A 27430-nucleotide genomic window follows, 5' to 3' on the forward strand; every position below is an offset into this window, starting at 1 on the left:
TCCTGCCCAGCCAGTAGTGTGGCATCAGAGCAGGTGTTCAGTGCGGGGGCGGCATAGCTACCCCTGCTTTTCCTCCCAAAATGTTGAAAGATTAACATTCATAAAGATGAATTAGGCATGAATACACCCCGGATATCCAGACGCCGCCGGTGCCTGATGCAACAGAATAGATCATTCTGCCACTAAGGATCATACTGTAGCGTTCTGCCACACTGGAATATTCTGCAAATGGGCTGTTACTTCTGGCCACGTGCTGCTTTATTTAAACCGGCGTTTTAGACGCCAGTCCTAATACCCCTTTAGCTGGCGGTGGATGCACCGAACTTGTGTATAGGCGCCAACCTCTACATAACTTCAGCATATCCACCACCTGTCTAAATCTCTCCGCTCTCTGCCCGCTCCCTTGCTAGAGTAGATTTAGACTATTCTCTATGCCTAGAACAGGCGTAGAAAATGATAAATAAGATGGACCTGCTCCCTTTTTGAGACCTGGTGTGAGCGCGGAATAGTCGCAGATTTGGCCGCAAATCTCCTTTCTAACCGAATCTGCGCCAGATATATGACAAAAATTGTCATCTATCTCATAATAAATGGCCCCCTACATTTTTTTAATGATATGCCTGCCATTGGGCCTTACTTTCTCACTGCTGTTTTTGGGTTCTGCTATTACTGTGATCTTCCACCATCTTGTGCTGTATGCCACTGCTGCTGTCCCCCCAACTCTCCTATGGGGCCACTATTGTCCCTGTTACTGCCACTGCTGCTGTCCCTCCTCCCCACTCTGTTATGGGGCCACTATTGTCCCTGTTTGTGTTGACATCAATATTATTTTTCTGTTCTTCTTAACCCGTAGAGGACCCGCGCTGTACATGAACGGCGCTGGTAGACGTGACTTAAGAACCACGCCGTACATGTACTGTGGGCTGATCGGGCAGGTGCAGGAGCTGCTCCCCCCCTATCAGCGACATGGACCAGGCAGTCACTGACAGCCCCCTGCTGCATATGCCGGAATCAGTGAAAACACAGATGCCAGTGTGTTAAACCCTTGTTTGCAGTGGCAAAAGCTGACCGTGACATGCAGAGGGTTCGCTGAGGGTACGGGTGTCCCACGCTGCAGTGACGGGGACCCGAGGGCAGAGAAGGCAAGCCCGATGCCGTCCATAGGAAACTGAGCTTTCCTTCTACAGAAGCCTTAGGCTGGGTCTCACAGGCCCTGTCAGCATAAAAGCCGACATGTAATGTATTACAATACAGGATCTATTGTAATACATTGCAGAGGGGATCAGACACCAGAAGTTGAAGTCCCAGAATGGGACAAATATAAAAAAAATTAAAAAATAAAACACATAAGATTGTAAAAAAAACTAAACCAGACATATTGGTATTTCCGCGTCCATAACAACCGGCTCTACAGAAATATCACATGATCCATCCCCTCACCTGAACGCCGTGGAAAAAATTAAAGAAAAACTGTTCTAAAACAATAATTTTTTTGTCACCTTACATCACAAAAAGTGCAACACCAAGCTATCAAAAAGTCCCCCAAAATAGTACTAACAAACATCAAACCGTCACCTCCTGCAAAAAATGAGACCCTACATAAACAATCGGGCAAAAATAATAAAAAACTATGGCTCTATGGAGACACTAAAATATGATTTTTTTTGTTTCAAAAATGCTTTTATTGTGTTAAAAGTGAAAAAATTTAGACATATTAGTTATCGCCGTGTCCGTAACAACTAGGTTATTAAAATATCACATGACCTAACCTCTCAGGGGAACACCATAAAAAAATGTAATTAAATAAAAACTGTGTAATTTTTGTCACCTTACATCTCAAAAAGTGTAATACCTAACAATCAAAAAGCCATACGCACCCAAGATTGTACCAATCAAACCGTCATCTCATCCTGCAAAAAATTAGACTCTACCTAAGGCAATCATCAAAATCAAATCAAATAAAAATTATGGCTCTCAGAATATGGAGACACTAAATCATTATTCGTTTTGATTCAAAAAAGCTTTTATTGTGTAAAACTTATGTAATAAAAAAAAGTATACATATTACCGTAGTTTTTGCCCCATAAGGCGCATTTCTTTTGCCCCTACGTCTTATGGGGCGAATACTAATGAGCTCTTTCATTATGGAAGCGCTCATTAGTATGGAGGCCAGGAAGCGGTGAAGGCTCTGTACTCACTGCTTCCCAGTCCTCGGGTGTCGGTGTGCATGGCTGGGTCACAGAGCTCCCTCACGCTGTGCGCACAGATTCCAGCACAGCTGACAGCAGGAGGAAGACAGAGCGCAGGCCGTGAGGAGCAGCCGCGTCCAGGAGCAAGTGAGGTAAGTGGTTTATTTATTTTAAAACACGGGGCAATAGGGGCTGATCTGAGACAATGGGGGCAGCTGGGGGCCAATATGAGAGGCAATGGGGGCTACAGGGCTGATCTGAGACAATGAAGGCAGCTGGGGCCAATATGAGAGGCAATGGGGGCAACAGAGGGCTGATATGAGGCAATGGAGCTGCTGGGGGCCAATATGAGAGGCAATGGGGGCTACAGAGGGCTGATATGAGGCAATGGGGGCTGCGGGGGGCGAATATGAGAGGCAGTGGGGGCTGATATGAGGTCTGATTGTGGTCTAAAATCTGATTAGGTGTCATTCACATTGGGGTCTGAGCTGAGGTCTGATTGTGGGTCTGATCTGAGGTCTTGAGGTCTTAGTAACATTGGGGGCTGATTGGGGCTGTTAGCTGAGGTCTAATGAAAATATTTATTTCCTATTGTCCGCCTCTAAAACCTAGGTGCGTCTTTATAGGGCGAAAAATACTGTAGGTATCACCACGTCCGTAACAATGTAGATTGTAAGCCCTCTCTCCTTCTGTACCAGTTTGTAACTCGTCTTGTTTATGATTAGTGCAATTGTCTGTATTATGTATGTGCACCCCTTATCATATGTACAGCGCTATGGAATGAATGGCGCTTTAATAATAAATAATAATAACCTGCTGTATAAAAAATATCACATGAACTACCCCTCAGGTGACACAGTAAAAAAAAAAAAAAAAAAAAAACGGTGTAAAAAAAAGCAATTTTTGTCACCCTCCATCACAAAAAGTGTAATACGAAGCGATCAAAAAGTCATACTCACCCCAAAATCGTACTAAACAAACCTTCATCTCATCCCGCATAGAATCGAGCCTACTAAGACAGAACTGGCTCTCAGAATATGGAGACACTAATATCAATGTTGTTCTCTTCCAGTGGCTCCTATCTCGGCGATTTGGACAGCAAGCAGCGATGCTGGACGAAGAACCGGAGAGGAGGAGGCGACAGTGGGTTCATCCTATTGTCGCTCAGCGTCATCGGAAGGCATAGTTCCCACATTATACAACGACCTGCGACAGGACCCCTTCAAGTTTAAGTTACTGCCTATGTCCATGGAGGCTTTTGATCATCTGCTGGTGTCTCTACATCCAGACCTGACCCATGGACACGAGTCTGAGGCGCAGCATCTCCGCAGAGTAAAGGCATGTAGTCACATTGAGGTAAGAACTATTAAAAAGTATATTTTGTATTGTGCATACAGTATATATATACACACACACAACACACATACACACACATGTACATACAAGTAGTTATACACAGACACTTACCTTTCCTGTAGACAGCTGATGTCTGGTCCTCACAGGCAGCCTGGAGAAGTAGGTGCCATCACCCCTCTGTGCCATCCAGGGACAGCAGTGGAGGGGTTAATCAGTAACCTACTATGGGGGTCAGAGAACAGGACACATAGGGGGGGGGGCATTCTAGAGCTCTGAGTGCTGGAGCAGCCAGCCTGCTCTACAGTGGCTTCACACTGGTGGGTGGGGCTTGATCCCATAAAGTTCTGCTATTGGCTGGCAGCAGATGTCATAGTAAGCTGCCAGCCAATAGAAAACGGGGGAAAGCAGTACTGGCAAGTGGTGTGCAGTACTGCGGATCCCAGCCTGAGAGCGGCCATAGGAGGAGGAGGAGACGCCATGATACTGTGTCTGCTCCTCACCAGAAGTTGAAGTCCCAGAATGGGACAAATATAAAAAAAATTAAAAAATAAAACACATAAGATTGTAAAAATAAACTAAAACCAGACATATTGGGTATTTCCGCGTCCATAACAACCGGCTCTACAGAAATATCACATGATCCATCCCCTCACCTGAACGCCGTGGAAAAAATTAAGAAAAAACTGTTCTAAAACAATAATTTTTTTGTCACCTTACATCACAAAAAGTGCAACACCAAGCTATCAAAAGTCCCCCAAAATAGTACTAATCAAACCGTCACCTCATCCTGCAAAAAATGAGACCCTACATAAAACAATCGGGCAAAAAATAATAAAAAACTATGGCTCTATGGAGACACTAAAATATGATTTTTTTTGTTTCAAAAATGCTTTTATTGTGTTAAAAGTGAAAAAAATTTAGACATATTAGTTATCGCCGTGTCCGTAACAACTAGGTGTATTAAAATATCACATGACCTAACCTCTCAGGGGAGCACCATAAAAAAATGTAATTAAATAAAAACTGTGTAATTTTTGGTCACCTTACATCTCAAAAAGTGTAATACCTAACGATCAAAAAGCCATACGCACCCCAAGATTGTACCAATCAAACCGTCATCTCATCCTGCAAAAAATTAGACTCTACCTAAGGCAATCATCAAAAATCAAATAAAAATTATGGCTCTCAGAATATGGAGACACTAAATCATTATTCGTTTTGATTCAAAAAAGCTTTTATTGTGTAAAACTTATGTAATAAAAAAAGTATACATATTACCGTAGTTTTTGCCCCATAAGGCGCATTTCTTTTGCCCCTACGCTTATGGGGCGAATACTAATGAGCTCTTTCATTATGGAAGCGCTCATTAGTACTGGAGGACCAGGAAGCGGTGAAGGCTCTGTACTCACTGCTTCCCAGTCCTCGGGTGTCGGCTGTGCAGTGGCTGGGTCACAGAGCTCCCTCACGCTGTGCGCACAGATTCACAGCACAGCTGACAGCAGGAGGAAGACAGAGCGCAGGCCGTGAGGAGCACGCGCGTCCAGGAGCAAGTGAAGGTAAGTGGTTTTATTTTATTTTAAACACGGGGCAATAGGGGCTGATCTGAGACAATGGGGGCAGCTGGGGGCCAATATGAGAGGCAATGGGGGCTACAGAGGGCTGATCTGAGACAATGAAGGCAGCTGGGGGCCAATATGAGAGGCAATGGGGGCAACAGAGGGCTGATATGAGGCAATGGGAGCTGCTGGGGGCCAATATGAGAGGCAATGGGGGCTACAGAGGGCTGATATGAGGCAATGGGGGGCTGCGGGGGGCGAATATGAGAGGCAGTGGGGGCTGATATGAGGTCTGATTGTGGTCTAAAATCTGATTAGGTGTCATTCACATTGGGGTCTGAGCTGAGGTCTGATTGTGGGTCTGATCTGAGGTCTTGAGGTCTTAGTAACATTGGGGGGCTGATTGGGGCTGTTAGCTGAGGTCTAATGAAAAATATTTATTTCCTATTGTCCGCCTCTAAAACCTAGGTGCGTCTTATGGGCCGGTGCATCTTATAGGGCGAAAAATACTGTAGGTATCACCACGTCCGTAACAATGTAGATTGTAAGCCCTCTCTCCTTCTGTACCAGTTTGTAACTCGTCTTGTTTATGATTAGTGCAATTGTCTGTATTATGTATGTGCACCCCTTATCATATGTACAGCGCTATGGAATGAATGGCGCTTTAATAATAAATAATAATAATAACCTGCTGTATAAAAATATCACATGAACTAGCCCCTCAGGTGAACACAGTAAAAAAAATTAAAAAATAAAAACGGTGTAAAAAAAGCAATTTTTTGTCACCCTCCATCACAAAAAGTGTAATACGAAGCGATCAAAAAGTCATCACCCCAAAATCGTACTAAACAAACCTTCATCTCATCCCGCATAGAATCAGAGCCTACCTAAGACAGAACTGGCTCTCAGAATATGGAGACACTAATATCAATGTTGTTCTCTTCCAGTGGCTCCTATCTCGGCGATTTGGACAGCAAGCAGCGATGCTGGACGAAGAACCGGAGAGGAGGAGGCGACAGTGGGTTCATCCTATTGTCGCTCAGCGTCATCGGAAGGCATAGTTCCACACATTATACAACGACCTGCGACAGGACCCCTTCAAGTTTAAGAATTACTGCCATATGTCCATGGAGGCTTTTGATCATCTGCTGGTGTCTCTACATCCAGACCTGACCTTCATGGACACGAGTCTGAGGCGCAGCATCTCCGCAGAGTAAAGGCATGTAGTCACATTGAGGTAAGAACTATTAAAAATGTATATTTTGTATTGTGCATACAGTATTATATATACACACACACACACATTACACACACATGTACATACAAGTAGTTATACACAGACACTTACCTTTCCTGTAGACAGCTGATGTCTGGTCCTCACAGGCAGCCTGGAGAAGTAGGTGCCATCACCCCTCTGTGCATCCAGGAGACAGCAGTGGAGGGGTTAATCAGTAACCTACTATGGGGGTCAGAGAACAGGACACATAGGGGGGTGGGGGCATTCTCGAGCTCTGAGTGCTGGAGCAGCCAGCCTGCTCTACAGTGGCTTCACACTGGTGGGTGGGGCTTGATCCCATAAGTTCTGCTATTGGCTGGCAGCAGATGTCTATGTAAGCTGCCAGCCAATAGAAAAACGGGGAAAGCATACTGGCAAGTGGTGTGCAGTACTGCGGATCCCAGCCTGAGAGCGGCCATAGGAGGAGGAGGAGACGCCATGATACTGTGTCTGCTCCTCACTGAGTGCGGACCTTCAGCGGGAGGAGCTCCAGCGCTGCTGCTGTAGTGGCATCTGCTTCTATAAAGTGCAGGAGCTGTGAGCAGGGGCAGCCCTAGATCTAATGAAAACATCCAGTACTGCTCTGGGGCCCCTTCTGAGCTCGAGCCCCAAAGCAGTCGCCTCCCTGATAGCTACGCCACTGAGCTCAGCACCATTCACTTGAATGGGAACTCAGCAGCGTCTGGGTCATGTGACCGATGAATGTGACATCACTGGCCCAGGGAGTGGCATAAGCGTTCACGGACATCTGATGGTGGGGGTGGGGGATTCAGACTCCCATCAATCTGATCTTGATGACCTATCCTGTCCTGGAGAACCCCTTTAAAATAAGAAATAATATCTTAAAGGGAGGACATGGGGGTCTGCAAGGAGGACAGGAACCAGGGAAAGAATACTTTGAGGAGGTGGAAGGACTGTAGCAGACCACCATGATGACAGGAGGAACAGAGGAGCATGACCTTACCCTTCCCTTCTTTGCATCTCTGCCAATCCCAGCGAGGTTGTATAGTATAGCCAGTGATGGCTGACCTCCGGCACTCCAGATGTAGTGAAACTACGACTCCCAGCATGCTCCACTTCATTTCTATGGACTTCTGATAACAGTCAAACAAGTGTGCATCTTGGGAGTTGTAATTTCACCACAGCTGGAGTGCCAGAGGTCAGCCGTCACAGGTGTAGACTATAATCTACCTACAGAGTGATGTTCATGCAAGTTTGTAATAAATGTGAGATGCAATACCAGATGCAACAGATGTTTTTTTTTTTTTACAATTTTATGTGTTTTATTTTGGCAAAGGGGCTTTTTTTTTATTTTTACTCAGAACTTTATTTTTTCTTATGAAAAACACTTTTTTTAACTTATTCTTTTTTTTTACTTTTTATTTTTGTCCCACTCTGGGACTTCAACTTCTGGGGTCTGATCCCCTCTGCAATGCATTACAATATATCCTATGGAAGGCATTGGGCTGCCTTTTCTGCCATCGGGTCCCCGTCACTGCAGCACGGGGACCTGATGGGGAAGTGGAGGGAACCCGTACCCTCTGCAAACCAGCTTTGACCATGGCATGCAAGGGGTTAATACACTGGCATCAGTGTTTTCACGGATGCCGGAGTATGCAGCAGGGGCCCGGCTGTCAGTGACTGCCGGGTCTGTGCTGCTGATCGGCGGGAGCAGCTCCTGCAGCCGCCCGATCAGCCCGCCATACATGTACTGTGCTAGTCCTTAATTCACGTCCACCAGCGCCGTACATGTATGGTGAGGGTCCTCTATGGGTTAATGTTCTGTTATTTTGATGCAGAAAAAGATTGTTGGATTTCTTAGAGAAATTTCTAAATCTTAAAAAATTTGTTCCAATTATCAAGTTGATGATTTTCTGCCGGCTCCATTCAGAGGAATGAGACCGAAATGTCTGTAACAAATCTGCCGTGTCTGCAGTCGCCCGAACCCACAGATCTAATGGAACGTTTTTATATCTTTATTCAGCTTCATGTACATTACATAAAGGTCAGATCCTCACGGCTTTCTTTAGACAGATCCATCTGTTAGTAGATCTGCAGTCCTCCTGATAATAACCAGATCTAGTCATTGATAAACAGCGTCCTGATGGTCGTGTCTCTATCTGGATCCTGAGCAACAAGAGAATAAAACAAGGAGAAATGATGAGAAAATCAGTAATTATAAGAGAAGTCCAGACCCCGGTGATTATCTATATTCCCAGTAATGACCAGTGTGTGCTAGTGTCAGGAGGTCACTTACAAGCCCGCTGTTATAATGTTCTCCATCCACCCCTCTCCAGCCGTCTCCATCATGGTGAAGTCCTATCCAGAATGTGTCCTCTCTCCGCTGTCTGAGATCTCTCTGTATAAACTCCTGTAATAAATGAGGAACAATCCTGACATGACAGATATAACTAGATGTGATGACACAGCGGACTGCGGCCGGTCTTCTCCTCCTATAATCTCCTTATACATGGACATAGACGCCATACCTTCTGTTCCTGGTTCTTTATGACCAGTAGATCAGCTCCCATCATCTCACACTGATCCCGGCTCTGGTCCCATGTTCTGTATGTTACATCTGAGTAGTAATAACAGTCGTCTCCATGTAGAATCCAACCATTAGGACACAGAAGACAACCTGGAAGAGTTTGAAGCTTCTTTATAGATCCAGTAATAGTAGGAGCGCCATTTACATTCATAAGACGTGTGTAAGGAATAATGCGCAGCGCTGAGGTTTTACTCCAAGGTGTTCGGCAGATGTACCGAGAGACTAAGGGTGGATTTACCCCGGGCGAGGACAGTCGGCTGCTCGTTCAGTGGAGGTGAAGCTCTGTATTTACCTGCAGCGATCTCCTCCACAGTATGAGGAGGAGGGATCGCTGCTTCTATCGCTCGTCCTCATACAAAATGATTGCTCCTGGTCAGTAGAGAGCTGATTAGAGAGCACCGTCTGCTGCCCGGGAACGATGATTGAGGCGTTCTCGACTCCGATCATTTCACCCAATGAACGAACGTTTCGCTTGTTCATCAGGTGATCTGCGGCACCTTTAGACGGGACGATTGTCGGTAACGAGCGTTCTGCCCGAACATTGGGCCATGTAAATCTACATTTAATGTCCTTATACACGTAGCAGTTATCAAGGAAAAACTTTCGGGGCGTGACGTGTGACTTCACCACGCCTGATCAGCGGGCTGAGGTCATTGTGTAGCTGTATAATATTTTGCACGGTTTCTTCAATTAAGATGGCCACGTCATTTTCTAAAGGAGCGTTAGTGTCCAGCAATGTCAAATGGTGACCATCCTCTATAGGTTGGAGCAAAGGTCATGGTTGTCACCCATATTCTCCCCAAAAGCAAAGAACCAAAAGCAGTGAGAACCATCTACATAGAATTGTTGAAAAAAAAAGATGAATTAACACATTCAGGACCTTGGACGAGAATGCTCCTCCTAACTTGCAGGTACTTCAGGCACTAGGACCCAGCATTCTTGTCCTGAGTAAACAGACAGTGACAGGACAGTGACATCAGCTGATTGTCTCTGTCATAGGTGTTGTGACCAATCACAGCTGTCCTCGTCTGATGATCGCTGTGATTGGTCAGTCAATCCAGACAGTGCTGAGGAGCTGGAGAGTGTGCGCTATAAACCCTCCGCGGTATACTCCTAACTGCTGAGGAGATCGGAGCTGCTTGTCAGTCTCCTCTCCAGTGCTGAGGAGAAAGGAGCTATGGATTTGCCCTCCCTTCCCCCTCAGTTGCAGAGTTAACCCCTTCAGTCCCCCTCACACATTCACAGCCCTTCCTTTGTGCTCCCTGATGTTTGGGGAGCTGTGTGACCAGTGAGCTGTGCCTGCCCTTCCCCCTCCGCTGCAGTTAACCCCATCAGCCACCCATACCCCTTCCCTGTGAATAAAAAAAATAATAATAATCTAAATATAATACAGTAAATAAAATAAAAAAATATATAGTTAGAATATAGTATATATATATATAAAAGGACGTATGTATGTGTGTATCTATGTTCCGCGAAAACTAAAAATTGCAACCACCCATTTCAACGAAACTTGGTATACACATCCAGGGCCAGTTCTAGGTGAAATGGGGCCCTGGGGCGGAAAACAATAAGGGCCCCCCCACATGACACTTGCTGACTTTAACGTTAATGGTGCCTGGTATGGATCCGATCCAGTTTAATCAACCAACCTACCAGACTGGGATGGATCCCGATCCAGTTTACTTAACCAACCAGTTACTGGTAGGTTGGTTGATTAAACTGGGTGGGATCCATCCCAGGCACCATCTCACTCATCCCAGTGCCAGTATACTAGCCCACCCTGGTTATGTTTGGACAGTTGGACTGGAGAAATGTGCATTTTTCGGGGGGGGGGGGGGGGGGGGGGGGCAGAGGGGGACAGTTACTGGTAGGTTGGTTGATTAACCCCTTAGGGACCCATGACGTACCGGTACGGCATGGATCCCGAGTCCTTAAGGACCCATGACGTACCGGTACGTCATGAGTTTAAAGTGAGATTGTGGCGCCCCAGGGGTTAATCCGCACAGGATGCCGGCTGAATGATTTCACAATATGAATGATTATACATATGACCCCCCCGTATCGGCGATCGCAGCAAACCGCAGGTCAATTCAGACCTGCGGTTTGTTGCGATTTCTGCAGTTTCTGATCGCCTCGGTCCCTGACCGCGGCGATCAGAAACTTTAGTGTGCCGAAAATACAAACTGGATTCCAAAAAAGTTGGGACACTATACAAGTCGTAAATAAAAACTGAATGCAATGATGTGGAGGTGCCAACTTCTAATATTTTATTCAGAATAGAACATAAATCACGGAACAAAAGTTTAAACTGAGAAAATGTACCATTTTAAGGGAAAAATATGTTGAATCAGAATTTCAAGGTGTCAACAAATCCCAAAAAAGTTGGGACAAGGCCATTTTCACCACTGTGTGGCATCTCCCCTTCTTCTTACAACACTCAACAGACGTCTGGGGACCGAGGAGACCAGTTCAAGTTTAGAAATAGGAATGCTCTCCCATTCTTGTCTAATACAGGCCTCTAACTGTTCAATCGTCTTGGGCCTTCTTTGTTGCACCTTCCTCTTTATGATGCGCCAAATGTTCTGTATAGGTGAAAGATCTGGACTGCAGACCGGCCATTTCAGTACCCGGATCCTTCTCCTACGCAGCCATGATGTTGTGATTGATGCAGAATGGGGTCTGGCATTATCTTGTTGAGAATGCAGGGTCTTCCCTGAAAGAGATGACGTCTGGATGGGAGCAGATGTTGTTCTAGAACCTGAATATATTTTTCTGCATTGATGGAGCCTTTCCAGACATGCAAGCTGCCCATGCCACACGCACTCATGCAACCCCATACCATCAGAGATGCAGGCTTCTGAACTGAGCGTTGATAACAACTTGGGTTGTCCTTGTCCTCTTTGGTCCGGGTGACATGGCGTCCCAGATTTCCAAAAAGAACTTCGAATAGTGACTAGTCTGACCACAGAACAGTCTTCCATTTTGCCACACTCCATTTTAAATGATCCCTGGCCCAGTAAAAAAAACGCCTGAGATTGTGGATCTTGCTTAGAAATGGCTTCTTCTTTGCACTGTAGAGTTTCAGCTGGCAACGGCGGATGGCACGGTGGATTGTGTTCACTGACAATGGTTTCTGGAAGTATTCCTGAGCCCATTCTGTGATTTCCTTTACAGCAGCATTCCTGTTTGTGGTGCAGTGTCGTTTAAGGGCCCGGAGATCACGGGCATCCAGTATGGTTTTACGGCCTTGACCCTTACGCACAGAGATTGTTCCAGATTCTCTGAATCTTCGGATGATGTTATGCACAGTTGATGATGATAGATGCAAAGTCTTTGCAATTTTTCGCTGGGTAACACCTTTCTGATATTGCTCCACTATCTTTCTGCGCAACATTGTGGGAATTGGTGATCCTCTACCCATCTTGGCTTCTGAGAGACACTGCCACTCTGAGAAGCTCTTTTTATACCCAATCATGTTGCCAATTGACCTAATTAGTGTTAATTGGTCTTCCAGCTCTTCGTTATGCTCAAATTTACTTTTTCCAGCCTCTTATTGCTACTTGTCCCAACTTTTTGGGGATTTGTTGACACCGTGAAAATTTGAATCAACGTATTTTTCCTTTAAAATGATACATTTACTCGGATTAAACGTTTGATCTGTCATCTACGTTCTATTACAAATAAAATATTGACATTTGCCATCTCCACATCATTGCATTCAGTTTTTATTCACAATTTGTTTAGTGTCCCAACTTTTTTGGAATCCGTTTTGTATATATTTATCACCCCCCCTGCACCTCTGAATGATTTTAGCCTGGTGGGAGGTGCAGGGGAGGGTTGCGGGCGGTGCGGCAGGCGGGATCGCGATCCCCCGCCCGTCTCCCGCCGAATAATCGTTGGTGTACAGTGGTTATACCAGAGTGTCAGCACATTGCTGACACTCTGGTATAAACGGATGACATCTGTGAATGGATGTCAGCCGTTTAACCCTTTCCATACAGCGGTCCGGAAAGAGTTAACAGTAAGATGCGGCTCCCTCCCTCTCCCATCGGGGGGCTGCTGTGCCTTTGCAGCCCCCGACAGGATGGGGTGACAGAGGGAGGGAGCCCCAGTCCTTACCCTTCCCCGTCTGCGAAGTTGTGTCCATGGTGCTGAACAGATCTGTGCTAAAGGCATAGATCTGTTCAGACAAAGTGTAAGTAAAATACAGTACAGTACAATATATATTGTACTGTACTGTATTATACAGACATCAGACCCACTGAATCTTCAAGAACCAAGTGGGTCTGGGTAAAAAAAAAAAGTAAAAAAAAGTGGAAAAAAGTCAAAATCAAAAAACACATTTATCACTGATTAAAAATGAAAAAAATAAAATTCCCTAAACATATTTGGTATCGCCGCGTATGATCTATAAAATGGTCATGTTACTTTCCCCGCACGGTGAACGCCATAAAAATAAAAAAATAAAAACTATGAGAAAATTGAAATTTTGCCCACCTTACTTCCCAAAAAAGGTAATAAAAGTGATCAAAAAAGTCGCATGTACGCCAAAATAGTGCCAATCAAACCGTCATCTCATCCCACAAAAAATGAGACCCTAACCAAGATAATCGCCCAAAAACTGAAAAAAACTATGGCTCTTAGACTATGGAAACACTAAAACATGATTTTTTTTGTTTCAAAAATGAAATCATCGTGTAAAACTTACATAAATAAAAAAAAGTATACATATTAGGTATCGCCGTGTCCGTATCGACCGGCTCTATAAAAATATCACATGAGTTAACCCCTCAGGTGACCACCATAAAAAATAAAAACGGTTTAAAAAAAGCAATTTTTTGTCATCTTACGTCACAAAAAGTGCAATAGCAAGCGATCAAAAAGTCAAAATAGTGCCAATAAAACAGCCATCTCATCCCACAAAAAATGAGACCCTACTTAAGATAATCACCCAAAAACTGAAAAAACTATGGCTCTTAGGCTATGGAGACACTAAAACTTTTTTTTGTTTTAAAAATGAAATCATTGTGTAAAACTTACATAAATAAAAAAAATGTTATACATATTAGGTATCGCCGCGTCCGTCATAACCTGCTCTATAAAATTACCACATGATCTAACCTGTCAGATGAATGTTGTAAATAACAAAAAAAAACGGTGCCAAAAAAGCTATTTCTTGTTACCTTGCCGCACAAAAAGTGTAATATAGAGCAACCAAAAATCATATGTACCCTAAACTAATACCAACAAAACTGCCACCCTATCCCGTAGTTTCTAAAATGGGGTCACTTTTTTGGAGTTTCTACTCTAGGGGTGCATCAGGGGGCTTCAAATGGGACATGGTGTAAATAAACCAGTCCAGCAAAATCTGGCTTCCAAAAACCAAACGGCGCACCTTTCACTCTACGCCCCGCTGTGTGGCCGTACAGTAGTTTATGGCCACATATGGGGTGTTTCTGTAAACGGCAGAGTCAGGGCAATAAAGATACAGTCTTGTTTGGCTGTTAACCCTTGCTTTGTTAGTGGAAAAAATGGGTTAAAATGGAAAATTTGGCAAAAAAATTAAATTCTCAAATTTCATCCCCATTTGCCAATAACTCTTGTGCAACACCTAAAGGGTTAACGAAGTTTGTAAAATCAGTTTTGTATACCTTGAGGGGTGTAGTTTATAGAATGGGGTCATTTTTGGGTGGTTTCTATTATGTAAGCCTCGCAAAGTGACTTCAGACCTGAACTGGTCCCTAAAAATTGGGTTTTTGTAAACTTCTGAAAAATTTCAATATTTGCTTCTAAAGTTCTAAACCTTGTAACATCCCCAAAAAATAAAATATCATTCCCAAAATAATTCAAACATGAAGTAGACATATGGGGAATGTAAAGTCATCACAATTTTTGGGGGTATTACTATGTATTACAGAAGTAGAGAAACTGAAACTTTGAAATTTGATAATTTTTCTTAATTTTTGGTACATTAGGTATTTTTTTATGCAAAAAAATAATTTTTTTTTACTTCATTTTACCAGTGTCATGAAGTACAATATGTGACGAAAAAACTATCTCAGAATGGCCTGGATAAGTCAAAGTGTTTTAAAGTTATCACCACTTAAAGTGACACTGGTCAGATTTGCAAAAAATGGCCAAGTCCTTAAGGTGAAATAGGGCTGAGTCCTTAAGGGGTTAAACTGGGTCGAATCCATCCCACCCGTCCCAGTGCCAGTATACTAGCCCGGCCCGCCCTGGTTCTAGTTGGACTGGAGAAATGTGCATTTGGGGGGGGGGGCAGTTACGGGTAGTAACAGCCCCCCCCCCAAAATGCACATTTCTCCAGTCCAACTGACTCCAAACACAAACAGAACCAGGGGCGCAGGGCGGGCTAGTAGTACACTGCACGGCTCGGACGGGTGAGATGGTGCCTGGGACTAAGTCAGTGAGTGGGAAACAGGGAATGGATGGATGGATCATGGATCCAGTCCAGTTTAATTAACAACAAAACAATATAACCAATGAACCTACCAGACAGAGACAGTAACTGTAACTGGTCTGTGATGACTGACTTCTGTAGACTGGACTTGGATTCTTGGAAGAAGTTGGAACTTCAGTGGAAGTTTGGAACTTGGCTGGGGGCTGGCTGCCTTCTGACTGTGGGCGGCGGGCCTTCCCTGGCGCTGCTGGCAGAGTCAGACTGGGCTGTGGCTGGCTGCCAATGGCGCTTGCTTTGCTTGCTCCTTCAATCCAAGTTCTCTGCTCTGGGCAGGGGGGGGGGGGGGGGCGGAGCCTGTGGCAACGTACGTCAGCCACACGCTAGATGTGCCTACATTGCCTGTGCCGTGCATGCCGCTGCTCCAGTCTCGAATCTCTTAAAGAGACAAGCAGCGCAGAGCAGGCACAGCGGCCGCCGGGGCGGTCCCCTCCACTCCAGGCTCCAGCCCAATTTTAATTACATTACTGCGGCGGGGCGCCGTCTCCAGACAGGACTGCCGGGGCCACCCAGCGCCACACAGGCACACAATAGAATTATAGATATAGTAGTAGTTGCAGCCGGGCCGGCGCTGGGGGTCCCTAAGGAGTCGGGGGCCCGGGGGCAATTGCCCCCCTTGCCTCTATGGTAGCGCCGGCCCTGTACACATCCCTTGCTACCTGAAATAAAATCCTGCGGGGGTTTCAGGTCTCAAAATAACTGATTTACCTGAAGCATTGTCAGCCTTGTTCACACAGAGCTCCTGACGTAGTTCTTTACATTCAGTGATACTTTGTTTTGTTGGATGGTGGTTATAAAGGCGCTGACAAACTGAAAGACACAGAAGTCAACCAGACATCAAAGAGTGAAAAATACACCTTCGAGTGATACATTGGATCATTGAAAAAAAAAAAAAATATATATATTTTTTTTTCATTTAGCAGAAGCAGAATCCAAGAAACATAACATGTAATACATCGTACTAGCGGAAAGGAGCATCTTGCTTACCTTCCTGCAGCCTGTCGCTTCCTCTCTCTGCCTGCAGGCTATCTGCAAATGTCCTATCAGAGACTCCTCACTCAGTGGTGGGAAATAACGGGATGCAGCTACAGTATCTCTGGTGGAGAGCAGTGCAGTACATCAATGGCGTGCTTAGGTTGTTGGACACCCGGGGTTGGTCCTTTATCTGGCACCCAACCCCCAATACTTAAAAAAAAAAAACTTACCCCCTCACAGTAGTATTGCCCTCATTGTACAACCTTCACAGTAGTTTTGTACAGATGTGTGCCCCCTAACAGTAGTTAGGCCCACATTGTGCCTCCTTAAAGTACTTATCCCTTCATTGTGCCCCTTTCACAGTAGTAATGCCCTATCTGTGCCCCCTTCATAGTAATAATCCCCATTCTGACCCCTTCACAGTAATAATGCCCTCTATGCCCCATCATAGTAGAAATGCCCATTATGCCCCCTTCACATTAGTAATGCCCTCTGTGCCCCCATCATAGTAGAAATGCCCATTGTGCCCCCTTCACATTAGTAATGCCCATTGTGCCCCCTCCATAGTAGAAATGCCCATTGTGCCCCATCCATAGTAAAATTGCCCATTGTGCCCAATTCACATTAGTAATGCCCATTGTGCCCCTCCAGAGTAGAAATGCCTATTGTGCACCCTCTGTGTTAAAAAAATAAAAAAACACAGTAACTATTCACTTGTCCTGTTTCTGAGGCTCACAGTACAGCACGAGTAGTACAGTACATATAGTACAGGTAGAGAGCAGTACAGCACATGTAGTAGAGGTAGAGAGCAGTACAGTTCATGTAGCACAGGTAGAGAGCAGTACAGCACATGTAGTAGAGGTAGAGAGCAGTACAGTTCATGTAGTACAGGTAGAGAGCAGTACAGTACATGTAGTACAGGTAGAGAGCAGTATAGTACATGTAGTACAAGTAGAGAGCAGCACAGTGCATGTAGTACAGGTAGAGAGCAGTACAGTACATGTAGTAGAGGTAGAGAGCAGTACAGTCCATGCAGTACAGGTAGAGAGCAGCACAGTACATGTAGTACAGGTAGAGAGCAGTACAGCACATGTAGTAGAGGTAGAGAGCAGTACAGTAAATGTAGTACAGGTAGAGAGCAGCACAGTACATGTAGTACAGGTAGAGAGCAGTACAGCACATGTAGTACAGGTAGAGAGCAGCACAGTACATGTAGTACAGGTAGAGAGCAGTACAGCACATGTAGTACAGGTAGAGTGCAGTACAGCACATGTAGTACAGGTAGAGAGCAGCACAGTACATGTAGTACAGGTAGAGAGCAGTACAGCACATGTAGTAGAGGTAGAGAGCAGTACAGTAAATGTAGTACAGGTAGAGAGCAGCACAGTACATGTAGTACAGGTAGAGAGCAGTACAGCACATGTAGTACAGGTAGAGAGCAGCACAGTACATGTAGTACAGGTAGAGAGCAGTACAGTACATGTAGTACAGGTAGAGAGCAGTACGGCACGTGTAGTACAGGTAGAGAGCAGTACAGTTCATGTAGTACAGGTACAGAGCAGTACAGCACATGTAGTACAGGTAGAGAGCAGTACAGCACATGTAGTACAGGTAGAGAGCAGTACAGTACATTTAGTATAGGTAGAGAGCAGTACAGTACGTGTAGTACAGGTAGAGAGCAGTACAGTACATGTAGTACAGGTAGAGAGCAGTACAGTACATTTAGTATAGGTAGAGAGCAGTACAGCACATGTAGTACAGGTAGAGAGCAGTACAGTACATGTAGTACAGGTAGAGAGCAGTACAGTACAGGTAGTATAGGTAGAGAGCAGTACAGTTCATGTAGTACAGGTAGAGAGCAGTATCGAACATGTAGTACAGGTAGAGAGTAGTACAGGTAGAGAGCAGTACAGTACATGTAGTACAGGTAGAGAGCAGCACAGTACATGTAGTACAGGTAGAGAGCAGTACAGGTAGAGAGCAGTACAGTATATGTAGTACAGGTAGAGAGCAGCACAGTACATGTAGTACAGGTAGAGAGCAGTACAGCACATGCAGTACAGGTAGAGAGCAGTACAGTACATGTAGTACAGGCAGAGAGCAGTATAGTACATGTAGTACAGGTAGAGAGCAGCACAGTACATGTAGTACAGGTAGAGAGCAGTACAGCACATGTAGTACAGGTAGAGTGCAGTACAGCACATGTAGTACAGGTAGAGAGCAGCACAGTACATGTAGTACAGGTAGAGAGCAGTACAGTTCATGTAGTACAAGTAGAGAGTAGTACAGTACATTTAGTACAGGTAGAGTGCAGTACAGCACATGTAGTACAGGTAGAGAGCAGCACAGTACATGTAGTACAGGTAGAGAGCAGTACAGTACATGTAGTACAGGTAGAGAGCAGTACAGTACATGTAGTACAGGTAGAGAGTAGTACAGTATATGAAGTACAGGTAGAGAGCAGTACAGTACATGTAGTACAGGTAGAGAGCAGTACAGCACATGTGGTACAGGTAGAGAGCAGTACAGTACATGTAGTACAGGTAGAGAGCAGTACAGTACATGTAGTACAGGTAGAGAGCAGTATAGAACATGTAGTACAGGTACAGAGTAGTACAATACATATAGTACAGGTAGAGAGCAGTACAGTACATGTACTACAGATAGAGAGCAGTACAGTACATGTAGTACAGGTAGAGAGCAGTACAGTACATGTACTACAGATAGAGAGCAGTACAGCACATGTGGTACAGGTTAGTGGCGTCGCTAGAGGGGGGCGAGGGGGGGCAATTGCCCCCCCTATGTTGTTCCTTGCCCCCCCAGGTGCCCCCCCCGCTGATTCCCCCGAGTGAATACTAATGAGCGCTTCCATTAAGGAAGCGCTCATTAGTACAGAAGGACCAGGAAGTGGTGAACGCTCTGTACTCACCACTTCCTGGTCCTCGGCTGTCGGCTGTGCAGGGCTGCGCACAGCGTGAGGTCGCTCTGTGACCTCACGCTGTGCGCGCCAGTTTAGAGCACGCACAGTCGACTGAGGAGGGAGAAAATGGCAGGCGGCGTCCGTCTAGGAGCAGGAGAGGTAAGTGTTTTTTTTTTTTAATTTTATAAAAAATGTGGCTGCTGGGGGCATTATGGGGGCTAATAGGAGGCATATGCGGCTAATAGGAGGCATATGGGGCTAATTGGAAGCATATTTGGGGGCTAATTGGAGGCATATTTGGGGGCTAATTGGAGATGTATGGGGGCATTTGGAGGCATATTTGGGGGCTAATTGGAGGCATATTTGGGGGCTAATAGGAGGCATATGGGGCTAATAGGAGGCATATGGGGCTAATAGGAGGCATATGGGGCTAATTGGAGGCATATGGGGGCTAATAGGCATATGGGGCTAATAGGCATATGGGGCTAATAGGAGGCATATGGGGGCTAATTGGAGGCATATGGGGGCTAATTGGAGGCATATGGGGGCTAATTGGAGGAATATGGGGGCTAATTGGAGGCATATGGGGTCTATGGGGCTAATTGGAGGCATATGGGGGCTAATTGGGGGCTAATTGGAGGCATATGGGGGCTAATTGGAGGCATATGGGGGCTAATTGGAGGCATATGGGGGCTAATTGGAGGCATATGGGGTCTATGGGGCTAATTGGAGGCATATGGGGTTAATTTGAGGCATATGGGGGCTAATTGGGGGCTAATAGGAGGCATATGGGGGCTAATAGGAGGCATATGGGGGCTAATAGGAGGCATATGGGGGCTAATTGGAGGCATATAGGGGCTAATTGGAGGCATATAGGGGCTAATTGGGGGCTAATAGGAGGCATTTGGGGGCTAATTGGAGGCATATGGGGGCTAATTGGAGGCATATGGGGGCTAATTGGAGGCATATGGGGGCTAATTGGAGGCATATGGGGGCTAATTGGAGGCATATGGGGTCTATGGGGCTAATTGGAGGCATATGGGGTTAATTGGAGGCATATGGGGGCTAATTGGGGGCTAATAGGAGGCATATGGGGGCTAATTGAAGGCATATGGGGGCTAATTGAAGGCATATGGGGGCTAATTGAAGGCATATGGGGGCTAATTGGAGGCATATGGGGGCTAATAAGAGGCATAATGGGGGCTAATTGGAGGCATATGGGGGCTAATTGGAGGCATATGGGGTCTATGGGGCTAATTGGAGGCATATGGGGTTAATTGGAGGCATATGGGGGCTAATTGGGGGCTAATAGGAGGCATATGGGGGCTAATAGGAGGCATATGGGGGCTAATAGGAGGCATATGGGGGCTAATTGAAGGCATATGGGGGCTAATTGGAGGCATATGGAGCTAATTGGAGGCATATGGGGGCTAATAAGAGGCATAATGGGGGCTAATTAGAGGCATAATGTGGGCTAATGAGGCATAATGGGGGCCAATGGGGCTAATAAGAAGAATAATGGGGGCTAATGAGGCATAAGGGCTTATATGGGGGCTGATATGGGAGTGATGAGAGGCATAATGAGGGCTAATGAGAGGCATAATGTGTCATCCACAGATCCCCCATAACAGTGTGTCTTCCACAGATCCACCATAACAGTGCGCCTGTGCACTGACGAGAGACAGAAAGAAGAGGAAAGAATCCGTGGAAGCAAGCAGAGGACAGCACAGCAGACGACTGAATAGCTTCTTTTGTAAGTAAATTGTTTTATTATAACTGTATCCCTGCAGACCGCAACTCTCTCGTATTTTGTAATCTTATTTTGTTTTTGCCCCCCCATTTTTGACTGTGGTATCTTTGTGCCCCCCCTATATATTGTTCCTAGAGTCGCCACTGGTACAGGTAGAGAGAAGTACAGCACATGTAGTACAGGTAGAGAGCAGTATAGTACATGTAGTACAGGTAGAGAGTAGCACAGTACATGTAGTACAGGTAGAGAGCAGTACAGTGCATGTAGTAGAGGTAGAGAGTAGTACAGTACATGTAGTACAGGTACAGAGTAGTACAGTACATGTAGTACAGGTAGAGAGTAGTACAGTACATGTAGTACAGGTAGAGAGCAGTACAGTACATGTAGTACAGGCAGAGACCAGTACAGTACATGTAGTATAGGTAGAAAGCAGTACTGTACATGTAGTACAGGTAGAGAGCAGTACAGTACATGTAGTATAGGTAGAGAGCAGCACAGTACATGTAGTACAGGTAGAGAGCAGTACAGTACATGTAGTACAGGTAGAGAGAAGTACAGCACATGTAGTACAGGTAGAGAGCAGCACAGTACATGTAGTACAGGTAGAGAGCAGTACAGTACATGTAGTACAGGTAGAGAGAAGTACAGCACATGTAGTACAGGTAGAGAGTAGCACAGTACATGTAGTACAGGTAGAGAGCAGTACAGTACATGTACTACAGATAGAGAGCAGTACAGTACATGTAGTACAGGTAGAGAGCAGTACAGCACATGTAGTACAGGTAGAGAGCAGTTTAGTACATGTAGTACAGGTAGAGAGTAGCACAGTACATATAGTATAGGTAGAGAGCAGTACTCTGTAGCAGTATACTGTCCTCTTCAGTGTTAATTACTTTACACAGTTTAGTGTCATCTGCTAAAATGGATACTTTACTATGCAAGCCTTCTACAAGATAACTAATACATATATTGAAGAGAATAGGGCCCAATACTGACCCCTGAGGTACCCCACTAGTGACAGTGACCCAATCTCAGTGTGTACCATTAATAACCACCCATCCTTAAAGTATAACTGTCATCTTTTTTTTTTTTTTTTTTGAGTATTGGATTGTGGTGATTAATATCTCCTTGGTGGCCCTATTTCAACTTTTCACTGTGTATTCAATTACCCCTTAATTCTACAGTTTAGTTCCCTCTACTGCCTATTTTTATCTTTGCTTAAAATCAGGTTGCTATGCAGGGTGGTCTGTGTTGAAGGACGGTGGAGGACGCAGAAGCAGGCAGCGTGCAAGGTCAGATTGCTGACAGCCAGGGACTGTTAGTAAATGATTAGAGCCAGGTCCTCCCCAGCAGCTGATAACAGTGCCTGGGCTGTGTGCACTTCTCCCTGTCCCTGCACTTGGCAGACGCTCCCTCACTCAGCAGAGCTGGAGAAGGCAGAGGAAGCAGGGCAGGGAAGGGAGATCTGCCATCTGCTCAGTGAATAAATGACAGCAACATGTGGTAAGAGGACCCCTTTGTGCTGCAGGAGATTAACCCTTTAGGGGGGAGGGCTGTGGTTACTGACACTTTTGGGGGGCTATTGTTACTGGCTAGTGAGGGCAGGCGGGATTAGCCTCAGGGTGAGGGCAGTGGCGGCCATCTTAACTGAATAGTGAGATTGCAGTTTTATGCAGACTGGTTGCTAAGGGCTGAATCTTATTAAATATGGGGTAAGTCAGTCTAATAGTAACTGATTCTGGAATATCATGGTATTAGTAACTACATATATGAAAATTGAAATTAGGGTCTAAGTGTGACATAGGGCTGCAGCTAACGATTATTTGAATAATCGATTAGTTGCCGATTAATTTCTACGATTAATCGATTAATCGGGAAAAACGACAAAATTACAAAACAGAGAGGTTTATATGATCTTACTTGAAAAATGATGTTCAAAGGCCATATTAAAACAAATTGTGGACGACACTATTATGGGGGATCTGTGGACGACACTATTATGGGGGATCTGTGGACGACACTATTGTGGGGGATCTGTGGACGACACTATTGTGGGGGATCTGTGGATGACAGTATTATGGGGGATCTGTGGACGACACTATTATGGGGGATCTGTGGACGACACTATTATGGGGGATCTGTGGACGACACTATTATGGGGGATCTGTGGACGACACTATTATGGGGGATCTGTGGACGACACTATTATGGGGGATCTGTGGACGACGCTATTATGGGGGATCTGTGGACGACGCTATTATGGGGGATCTGTGGACGACACTATTATGGGGGATCTGTGGACGACGCTATTATGGGGGATCTGTGGACGACGCTATTATGGGGGATCTGTGGACGACGCTATTATGGGGGATCTGTGGACGACGCTATTATGGGGGATCTGTGGACGACGCTATTATGGGGGATCTGTGGACGCGCTATTATGGGGGATCTGTGGACGGCGCTATTATGGGGGATCTGTGGACGGCGCAGTTATGGAGAGGGGGATCTGTGGACGGCGCAGTTATGGAGAGGGGGATCTGTGGACGGCGCAGTTATGGAGAGGGGGATCTGTGGGTGGCGCAGTTATGGAGAGGGGGATCTGTGGGTGGCGCAGTTATGGAGAGGGGGATCTGTGGGTGGCGCAGTTATGGAGAGGGGGATCTGTGGGTGGCGCAGTTATGGAGAGGGGGATCTGTGGGCGGCGTAGTTATGGAGAGGGGGATCTGTGGGCGGCGTAGTTATGGAGAGGGGGATCTGTGGGCGGCGCTGTTATGGAGAGGGGGATCTGTGGGTGGCGCTGTTATGGAGAGGGGGATCTGTGGGTGGCGCTGTTATGGAGAGGGGGATATGTGCACTGTATGGGCCATAACAGTGCACAGATCCCTTTCCTCATAACAGTGCACAGATCCCCTTCCTATAGCAGTGCCATACACAGACCCCCCCTCCCTCCCCAAGCAGTTACCCCCCTCTCCCCATAGCAGTGCTATACACCCAGACCCCCCTCCCTCCCCATAGCAGTGCTATACACAGACCCCCCTCCCCATAGCAGTCCATGCAGTGCCATAGACAGATCCTCCCCCCTCCCCATAGCAGTGCTATACACAGACCCCCCTCCCCATAGCAGTGCCATAGACAGATCCTCCCCCCTCCCCATAGCAGTGCTATACACAGACCCCCCTCCCCATAGCAGTGCCATAGACAGTTCCTCCCCCCTCCCCATAACAGCCCCGGCCCCGATGCTTATAAGTCGGACTCATCACTGCATCTTTATTTTACCTTTTTACAATGACGCTCCTGTAACAGCCAGGCAGAGCGGACGGCGGCGTAACGTCACTCAATCACGTGACGCACCTGCTCCGCCCACTTCATGAATGAAGGAGGCGGAGCAGGCGTGTCACGTGAGCGAGTGACGTTACGCCGCCGTCCGCTCTGCCTGGCTGTTACAGGAGCGTCATTGTAAAAAGGTAAAATAAAGATGCAGCGACCGCCCGCCCGCATAGCAACGAATCGGCGATTATTCGATAACTGGATTCGTCGACAACGAATCCAGTTATCGAATATAATCGATTACATCGATTAATCGTTGCAGCCCTAGTGTGACAGTTATCCTTTAAATATGACGGCACAACTGCACTGCAACATGCATGGGGACAGGGGCCACTATTAAACAGACGGGTGCTGTGGAGCTCACTGTTAAAGGGGCGGGCGCTGTGGAGTTCTCTGTTAAAGGGGCAGTCACTGTTAAAGGGGCAGTGTCACTGTTAAAGGGGCGTCCACTGTGAAAGTCACTCTTAAAGGTGCGGTCAATGTGAAAGTCAATGTCAAAGGGGCGGTCACTGTTAAAGGGGCGTCCACTGTGAAAGTCACTGTTAAAGGGGCGGTCAACGTTAAAGGGGCGTCCACTGTGAAATTCACTGTTAAAGAAGCAGTCAACGTTAAAGGGGCGGCCACTGTGAAAGTCACTCTTAAAGGTGCGGTCAATGTGAAAGTCACTGTCAAAGGGGCGGTCACTGTTAAAGGGGCGTCCACTGTGAAAGTCACTGTTAAAGGGGCGGTCAACGTTAAAGGGGCGTCCACTGTGAAATTCACTGTTAAAGAAGCAGTCAACGTTAAAGGGGCGGCCACTGTGAAAGTCACTGTTAAAGGGGCGGTCATTGTGAAGGTCACTTTTAAAGGGGCAGCCACTGTGAAAGTCACTGTTAAAGGGGCAGTCACTGTTAAACAGGCGGTCAGTGTTAAAGGGGTGTCCATTGTGAAAGTCACTGTTATTTAATCTAAAATTGCAAAAAATTAATTCCCGAGCAACGCCGGGTCATCAGCTAGTGTGTATATATATATATATTTAGGTGAGCTAGGTTAAGTAGATATATACATATAAACACGCACCTAGACATACACGAGTGTGAAAACACTTTCTGCGCTGTTGTAAAAAATATAATAGTAAAATATAAAAAAAAAAATAGATATTAGTATTGTAGGCTAGCTTTTATATATATATAGGTGTTGAAGATTAGGTAGGTTATATAAAGGAGAAGCGTATGGGCACTCTTATAGATGGAATCACATAGATTGGATGTAGGATAATAAAATCTGTGTGGTTTTTAATAAATGAAATCAACATGCATCAATTTACAGTAATCTAAAAAAACAGATATAAAAAAACTGCTCCGTAAATACTCAATAAAAATGTTCTAAAAGGTGAGGTTGATAAACTTGATCAATGAGATGCTGTCCACATGTCAGGTCAGCTGATATACTGCAGAAAACCTGTGGTGAGGTTAGTCCGAATATTGTATAACACCTGTAGCGGTGTACTGGAAGATCCGCGGCGCAGATTGCTGTAGAATTACAACCAGCTTTCCTGGTGACACTAGTGAGTGAACTGGATGATACACAAGTCGGGTGCGTCTTCTTAAAAAGTGGTAGATAGAATTGGTATATTCCAAAACGAGTGAAAAAAGGAAAATCGTGAAAAAAAGAAAAAAGAAGGGGGAAATACGATATATATATATATAATATATATATATATTTTAAAAAAGTCCCAAGGAGGAACAGTCTGTCTCAGAGTGGGTTTTAGTCTGGATATAGCCTTTACAAACCTTTTTATCCAACGATGCTCTGCTAGCGGGTAGTCCAGGAAGGATGACAAGGCTGAAATCTGCACCTTGATCGTGCTAGGGCGTAGCCCTAGGTCAAAGCCCCTCTGTAGGACGTCAAGAATCTGCGCGATGGAAGGAGTTGATCTGGACGGATGTGTATCAGCCAGCCAGGAATTAAATCTGCTCCAGATTTTCCTATAAATAGCATTTGTCACTGGTTTCCTACTTTTTTTGTAATGTGGAGATCACAGCATGTGACAAGCCCTGCCTGCTCAGCATTCTCCTTTCAGGATCCAGGCTTTCAGATTCCATTTCTCAAGATTCGGGTGGAGAAGGGACCCCTGAGTGAGAAGGTCTGGCCTCAGAGGGAGTGATATTGGTTCTTCTACCTTTAGCCTGTCTAACAGGGGATACCAGCTCCTCTTCGGCCAGGCTGGACCTATAAAAATGAACTTCCCCGAGCTCTCGCTGATCTTCCTCAAGGTGGCCGGGATAAGCGGGATTGGCGGGAAGACATATGCTAGATCCATGTCCCATGGTTTTGACATGGCATCTATCCCCAGAGGATCTCCGCTGGGATCTAGGGAAAAGAACTGAGACGCCTGGGCGTTTTCTTTGGAGGCTAGAAGGTCCACCTGGGGGTACCCCCATTTCCTGCAGATCTGATGAAAGACTTGCCTGTTCAGTATCCATTCTCCCGGATAGAATCTTCTTCTGCTCAGGTAGTCTGCTGTAACGTTGTCCTTCCCTCTGATATGGAGGGCTGAGATAGATAGGATATTTCCCTGTGCCCAAAGAAAGATTTTTTTCTGCGACCTCCTGAAGACCTGGGTTCTGAGTTCCCCCTTGATGCCTTATATAGCAGACTGTAGTTATATTGTCTGATAGAACTTGAACGTGATTCCCTCTTAAGAGAAGTTCTGCTGCTTGGAGAGACTTTAGTACCGCCATTAATTCCCTTACGTTTGAGGAACGCTGACTCTCTGCCAGGGACCATGAACCCTGAAAGAAATGATCTTCTATGTGTGAACCCCAACCGGACATGCTGGCATCGGTTACCACAGTCAAACAAGGTCTTCTCAACCAGTGAACCCCTCTCTGCAGGTTGGCGGGAGTTATCCACCAGTTCAAGGACTCTTTTATGGACATTGGAATCCTGATCTTCCTGTCTAGAGACCTCTGGTCTTTGTCCCACTTGGTGAGAACTAGACCCTGTAGTGGCCTCGAGTGGATCTGGGCCCACTGGACCATCTGTATACAGGATGTCATCAAGCCTAGTA

General features: G+C 45.7%; 1 protein-coding gene across 2 annotated transcripts in view; it reads right to left on the reverse strand.

The window, feature by feature from the left end:
* LOC122940018 (killer cell lectin-like receptor subfamily B member 1A) overlaps positions 1–27430 on the reverse strand; it is a 76865-nt gene that overhangs the window by 30095 nt on the left and 19340 nt on the right. The window contains exons 4-7 of one of the 2 annotated variants that reach the window (XM_044296314.1): positions 16115–16216; positions 8867–9015; positions 8635–8748; positions 7902–8504 (exon numbers count right to left, since the gene is read on the reverse strand). The exons of the other annotated variant lie outside the window; for it this stretch is intronic. Of the exons in view, the coding sequence (XP_044152249.1) occupies positions 8457–8504; positions 8635–8748; positions 8867–9015; positions 16115–16216 (413 nt within the window). The 3' untranslated portion in view covers positions 7902–8456. Of the gene's footprint in view, positions 1–7901; positions 8505–8634; positions 8749–8866; positions 9016–16114; positions 16217–27430 lie in introns of those variants that run through there. 2 annotated transcript variants of the gene reach the window in all.

The sequence above is a fragment of the Bufo gargarizans genome, chromosome 6 (genome assembly GCF_014858855.1).
Source record: "Bufo gargarizans isolate SCDJY-AF-19 chromosome 6, ASM1485885v1, whole genome shotgun sequence".
In the NCBI taxonomy this organism is placed as follows: domain Eukaryota; kingdom Metazoa; phylum Chordata; class Amphibia; order Anura; family Bufonidae; genus Bufo; species Bufo gargarizans.